The 6,592-nt window shown below is 58.1% G+C and overlaps 1 protein-coding gene and 1 non-coding gene across 2 annotated transcripts; one reads left to right on the top strand and one right to left on the bottom strand.

The window, feature by feature from the left end:
- On the bottom strand, positions 1-74 carry TRNAT-GGU. The gene has a single exon. It is a non-coding gene; the product is annotated as a tRNA-Thr (tRNA).
- A 226-nt stretch (positions 75-300) lies between these two features.
- LOC103606779 (glial fibrillary acidic protein-like) lies at positions 301-6,035 on the top strand. The gene is given in 8 exon segments (XM_008591324.1): positions 301-862; positions 1,809-1,869; positions 2,059-2,154; positions 3,069-3,230; positions 4,378-4,503; positions 4,905-5,125; positions 5,665-5,723; positions 5,726-6,035. Coding segments are annotated over 8 exon segments (1,530 nt in total). The 5' UTR covers positions 301-302; the 3' UTR covers positions 5,971-6,035.
- Positions 6,036-6,592: the final 557 nt, after the last annotated feature.

The following is a 6,592-nucleotide window of genomic DNA, read 5'->3' on the forward strand; positions in this document are numbered from 1 at the left end:
TAGCTGGTGCAGGGATTGAACCCTGGACCTTGGTGTTACCAGCACCACACTCTAACCAACTGAGCTAACCAGCCTGATCAAAGGTTGTCTGGTCCAGCCTTTTCTTGACCCACCTTCCTAGAGAGAGGGTCTCTTTGCTCAGTGGTCAGTGACCCAGACCCAGCATCCAGCCCCAGGCGCCATCTGCCTCAGGCCAGGGCTGACATGCCCAGGAAGCCCTGCCTTTGGGCATAGTGATCTCGGTGGGGCGAGAGGCATTCTCCCCATGGCTGGGCTTTGGCCCAGCCCCGCCCCCTTAGGCTATGCCAGGGGGCGTTGCCAGGGGCAGCCTGGGCAGCGCCAGTCCAGCCCATTCCTCCATAAAGCCCTCACATCCCCAGAGTGAGCAGAGCCAGGGCAGGATGGAAAGGAGACGTGTCACCTCGGCTGCTCGCCGCTCCTACGTCTCATCCGCGGAGATGGTGGTGGGGGGCCTAACTCCCGGCCGCCGCCTGTGGCCTGGCGCCCGCCTCTCCCTGGCTCGAATGTCCCCTCCACTCCCGGCCCGGGTGGACTTTTCCCTGGCTGGGGCACTCAACGCCGGCTTCAAGGAGACCCGGGCCAGTGAGCGGGCAGAGATGATGGAGCTCAATGACCGCTTTGCCAGCTACATTGAGAAGGTGCGCTTCCTGGAACAGCAAAACAAGGCGCTGGCTGCCGAGCTGAACCAGTTGCGGTCCAAGGAGCCCACCAAGCTGGCTGACGTCTACCAGGCCGAGCTCCGTGAGCTGCGGCTGCAGCTTGATCAACTCACCGCCAGCAGCGCCCGGCTTGAGGTCGAAAGGGACAATCTGGCCCAGGACCTGGGCACTCTAAGGCAGAAGTGAGGAGGGGTCAGGGAGAGGGCCTCGTGAACAGAGAGGACTGAGCCCCTAAGAGGCAGTGCCTGCAGGCCTGCAGAGTCTCGGGCGGGGGCTCTGCCTCCCGTTCCCTGGGCGTCCCCACCTCTGGGATGGGAGGGCTAGCCTCACTCCCCAACATGATGGCAGGGACTGGAGAAGGGTCCTGGGCTTCAGGGATCTGATTCCCAATGACCTGCCAGGGAGTCGGGGCCCTTTTTTCACCTCCCCACTGGGAAAAGCTGTGTGGGGAGCAGTCAGGGACTCCGGCAGACAGGGTATTTGCAGTTCATTCACAGCCGGGCCTTGGGACTGTGGGCAGAGAGCTCACATATTCTGAGCCTGAGTCTGTATAAAGGAGGAGGTGGAGGAAAAGGTTGGTGTCCATGAAGAGGATTGGGCCCTGGGGGAAAGAAAAGGGGGAAAGAGCAGGCAGGCCTGGGTACAGAACACAGGTGATTACCTGTCACCAGCTTACAACCCTAGTCAAGTCACTTTGACTTGCAGAGCTATGAAGTGGAGATCATAATAAAATCCATCTCAAAAGGTAGTTACCTGGGGTCAGAGGAAACCCCAGGGGCATGAAGCTTTGCTGAGCTGGCAGGACATGCACATGTGCCATCAAGTGCAGGAGGATGTGTGTGTTTGTACACACAGCAGCAAGTGTGAATTGTTGGGTGGGCCTATGCGAACAGGAGCAGGTGCTCAAACCCTAACAAGGCACCTTAGTAATGAGTTAAAGCAAAAGTCCCTGTCTGCTCACCGTCTCAGCCAAAGCCTCTGTCTATGACCCCTCTGACCCCTCCTGCCTACTCTACTGGTCCTGGGGTGGGGGGGTTCCCTCTGTGACAGCCACTTCCAGGCAGATTGGGGCAGGGATCCAAGAGTCCTCAGAAGAGCCTGGACCCAGAAATGTGTCCCCCACCCCAGGCTCCAGGAGGAAACCAATGTGAGGCTGGAGGCTGAGAATAACCTGGCTGCCTATAGACAGGTCAGAGAGGTGGACGGGAGGCACGGGGGGCGGGGGCGGGGGATGCCAGCAACCCAAATACAGCCCCCAAGCTCAGACCTCCAGAGCAATGTGATGCTCCCCTGTGCCCCAGAAGAAGGGGTAAGGCAAGGTTGGAGAATGCGGAGGAGTCTGGGGTCAGAGTGGCCCTTCGCCCCCTCCCTGCTCCAGGAGGCAGATGAAGCTACCCTGGCCCGTCTGGATCTGGAAAGGAAGATTGAGTCACTGGGGGAGGAGATCCGGTTCCTGAAGAAGATCCATGAGGAGGTGAGGCCAAGCAGAGGGTGGAAAGCCCAACACAGAGACTGCAATTGAGAGAGAGAGAGAAAGGGAGACAGAGACAGGGAGACAGAGAGAGAGAGAGAGAGAAAGAGAGAGAGAAACAGAGATTGGCAGACAGAGAGAGAAAATGGAAATGGAGACAGAGACAGAGAGAGAGAGAGAGAGAGAGAGAGAAAGAGAGAGAGAAACAGAGATTGGCAGACAGAGAGAGAAAATGATAAGTAGGATTAGAAGCGAGGGACAGCGAGTGAAGACAGAGAGACAAGAGAGCATCCCGAACCCTGGTAACACGTGCACAGACACACACTCCGTGTACTGAGAGCACAACAGCAACACAGCACGACTGAGTGTAGCAGGCCTTGCTGCCTTGTTTTCTCCTTCACAACACCTCTGCGAGAGAGAACACTTCCAGTATCATCTCCTTTTCACAGAGGAGGACACTGAGGCCCAGAGAGGTTAAAGAAGGTGCTTAGGTCCCAGTTAGTCTCTCTGACTCCACCCCCTCTGCGTCTGTCCCCATTAAAATGAGAGCCATTCATAAAAAAACAATCCCACTGAGCTCTTGACCTCAGGCCCTGGATTCAGAATCCATGACCCCATGCAATGTGGGGACCCACATCACACCTACCGACAGGGATGCAGTCAGTCAATCTCCCACGAGAACATGGGCACACTTTGAGCGCCTGGCTCCTGCCCATTCAGCACTGGGAGGAGGATGCTATGGGGTCCCCAAACTGCCTCCCTTAGCCTGGGCCATGCTACTTTCTCCAAGGGTTGCCCCTTTTCCCTTAGCCAATGCCCATGGTCGAGGGACAGGCAGAAGAGGGCATGATGCTGTGGGGAACCTCAGCTGCAGCCAGGGCCCTGACCCCTGGTAACCCTTCTCTCACCCTGGCCAGGAGCTGCGGGAACTGCAGGAGCAGCTGGCCCGACAGCAGGTCCATGTGGAGCTGGACATGACCAAGCCAGACCTCACAGCGGCCCTGAGAGAGATCCGCACACAGTATGAGGCAGTGGCGTCCAGCAACATGCAGGAGGCAGAGGAGTGGTACCGGTCCAAGGTAGCCCTGCTGTGGCCCAACCTGCCTCCTCTGGGCAGCCGCCCTTGCTCCATACAAATGGAGAAAGAGGGTGTAAGAAACAGAGCATACTCCCTCTGACCTTCACCAGAGAAGTGAGACGACTTGCCCAGGGTCACACAGGCACTATTACTTACAGAAATACTCATTATTATTATTGCCGCTTTTACTACTATTATTATTATCAGCCAACATTATTGTGTGCCAGGCGCTGTGCTTTGCATGCATTATCTTACTATGAAGTAGGTACTATTCTTTGATAGATGAGAGAACTGAAGCCCAGAGAGGCTAATTTGCCCAAAGTCACACAGCTCCTAAGTGGTAGCGTTCCGACCCTAGCCCCTCTCACTTGGCAGCCTGCGTTCTCAATGCCTCTGCCAGTCTATGTCCTGGGTTCCTGTTCATCTACTGTATGCCAGGCACTTCCCAGGACACATGGCGAGATGTGATGTGGACCCAAATATGGTGCCCATAGAGAACACCACAGGGCAGAGTTTATACGCAGTGCGGGAACCAAGGAAGATGTCATAGAAGGGGGGGTGGCACTTGGGCGAGGCAGGACAGGCAGGCTATGGACACGAAGAGAAGAGGAAAGGGCCATTTTGAGTGGAGGCCAGAGTCTGTGCAGGGGCCTGAGGCAGAAAAGCACCGAGGGGCAGGGCCCAGGGTGCCAAGTTGAGGAGTGTGAGTAGCAGAAGCGGTGACCTGTGACCATCTGAGCAGGGTTGAGGCCTGATGGAGCTGTGAGGGCCTCCCTGCAAGCTGGTGGAGAAAGGGCCATTAGAACCCAGGGTTCTGCTTGTCAGAGCCCGCTGTCTGGGGTAAGGGAGGCCAGGGTTCAGTCTGGCAGATGCCGCTGCTAGTGCAGAAGGTTCTGGATTCTGTTGCACTGTGCTAGGTGCTGAGGCCCAGCGGTGGCTACCTGCCCTCTGTCTGTGGGTCACAGTTGCTGGGAATAATCCCAGCCAGGGCCAATGTTCTGGGGCTGACATGGGTCCTGCCCACCTCCCTGATTTCCCAGAGACCGTGCTTGTCCATGGACCACACAGCTCGCCCCCCCTTGGTGCCCACCCCTCATGGCCCCAGGGTCCCGACCTGCCCCTCAGCCTACGGCCCTCTCCCCATCTAGTTTGCAGACCTGACGGACGCTGCTGCCCGCAACACGGAGCTGCTCCGTCAGGCCAAGCACGAGGCCAACGACTACCGGCGCCAGCTGCAGGCCCTGACTTGCGACCTGGAGTCCTTGCGCGGCACGGTGAGCGCGGGCAGGGCCGGACAGGGATGGGAGGGGACCGGCCACAACTCTAGAGGGGACTGGCCACTCTTCTTCTAAAGGAGAAGGGCCAGGGGAGGGGACCAGGGCTGAGGGCGCGGCTCTGAGAAGTTGCCCCGGGGGCTGGACGCGGGGCCTGGGACTGGGGCGGGGCCCCGAGGGACCCGCTGCTGTACCGTAGGTGAGCGCGGGCAGGGCCGGACAGGGATGGGAGGGGACCGGCCACAACTCTAGAGGGGACTGGCCACTCTTCTTCTAAAGGAGAAGGGCCAGGGGAGGGGACCAGGGCTGAGGGCGCGGCTCTGAGAAGTTGCCCCGGGGGCTGGACGCGGGGCCTGGGACTGGGGCGGGGCCCCGAGGGACCCGCCGGCTCCATCTCGCAGAACGAGTCCCTGGAGAGGCAGATGCGCGAGCAGGACGAGCGCCATGCGCGGGAGGCGGCGGGTTACCAGGAGGCGCTGGCCCGGCTGGAAGAGGAGGGGCAGAGTCTCAAGGACGAGATGGCCCGCCACCTGCAGGAGTACCAGGACCTGCTCAACGTCAAGCTGGCCCTGGACATCGAGATCGCCACCTACAGGAAGCTGCTGGAGGGCGAGGAGAACCGGTGAGCCCCCCACAGCCCCAGGGAACTCTCCCCTGCCCCTCTGTAGAGTCTGCCTTGCTCCCTTCAGGGGCTGAGTCTCATTCAGCCTTGTGTCCCACCCCCTCCACCAGTGCCTGCCTAATACACAGCAGGTGTTTAATGAATGTCTGATGAATGAATGGATTCAACCCATATTGATTGGGTCCCAGGGCCAAGGACTTGGATCACCCCCCAACTAAGAGGCCCACTCCCAACCCTCCCAATCAAGATTGGATTTCTTTCCACCTGACAGATCCCTCTGCCTCCTTGGAATTTTCTTCACCACAAGCTGCCACTTTCTTTCAAATAGAGATTCTCCGCTCACAGATAACACCTAAGTCCCTTGCAGACTTTTTGAGCTCCAGGGAGCACGCCAGCTGCTGGGGAAAGCTAGGAGATGGAGTCAGACTTTCCCAGCAAGGGAAAGGGCCTCAAGGTTGTCATGATGACCCTGGGCCAGGACCCAGCCTGGGGATGTCCTAAGGCAGACTGGTCTCGCCTTTCCCTCTGCTTTCTTTCAGCATCACCATTCCTGTGCAAACCTTCTCCAACCTGCAGATCCGAGGTCAGTAAAGCAAGGCCTGTGGGAGGGGTGTTGGATTCCTGCCCCCTCCCCCAGGCCAAGGGGCCACTCTGGCCTGGGGCTGAGGACCAAGGCAAAGGGGTCCGGACTCCCTTTGCGGGCCTTCATGATTCATCTCAGAGCTCCCAGCCAGAGTACACCATCCCAGGGCATTTCCGAGTGGGGCTTGCAGCCACTCCTGTCCTGCTCTGCCCTGTGCCCCATACCCCCTCCCTGCACCCCATTCCACTGCAGAACTGAATGAGGTCTTAACCTCTGCCCAGTCTGCAGATCCCTGAGCAAACTCTGCCCTTCTGAGTGTTTTCTGTTTTTTTTTTTTTTNCACTAGGGTCCAGATAAGTGGCAGAGAGGTGTAGGAAAGTGGGACAGGAAAGGTACCCACATGTATTGAGCACTAATATGTGCCAGATGTTTCACATACATTATTCTAGTTAATTGATTCCTCACTCCCACCTAGAGAAGTAGACACCATTACCCCCATTTTGCAGATGAGGAAACTGAGGCTGGGAGAGGTCAACTAACTTGCCCACAGTCATGCGGCTGGTTAGTGGCTGAGCTAGGACTCAAGCTCTGGTATGCCTGATTTCAAAGCCTGTGTGCTCCTCCCTTGGTGTGGCACTAGGTTATCAGAAAGCCAGGTGCCAGGCAAGGGCTGGCAGAGGGGATGAAATGAAGCCAGGCCAGAAGACAGAGCAGCCAGGTGCCCAGTACTGTGGGGATTTGGGGGGTCTCCAGCCCGCTTAGAAGAGCCTAGGCTCTCCCCGCGTGGTTGGATAGGCTCTCACACTCATGACTGGGAGCACATGATGGGGATGCTAAGGCGGGGAGAGGATGTTTGGTACCCTGAGAGCCCACAGGAGACCTCT

The sequence above is a fragment of the Galeopterus variegatus genome, unplaced genomic scaffold, assembly GCF_000696425.1.
Source record: "Galeopterus variegatus unplaced genomic scaffold, G_variegatus-3.0.2 Scaffold6836, whole genome shotgun sequence".
NCBI lineage: Eukaryota > Metazoa > Chordata > Mammalia > Dermoptera > Cynocephalidae > Galeopterus > Galeopterus variegatus.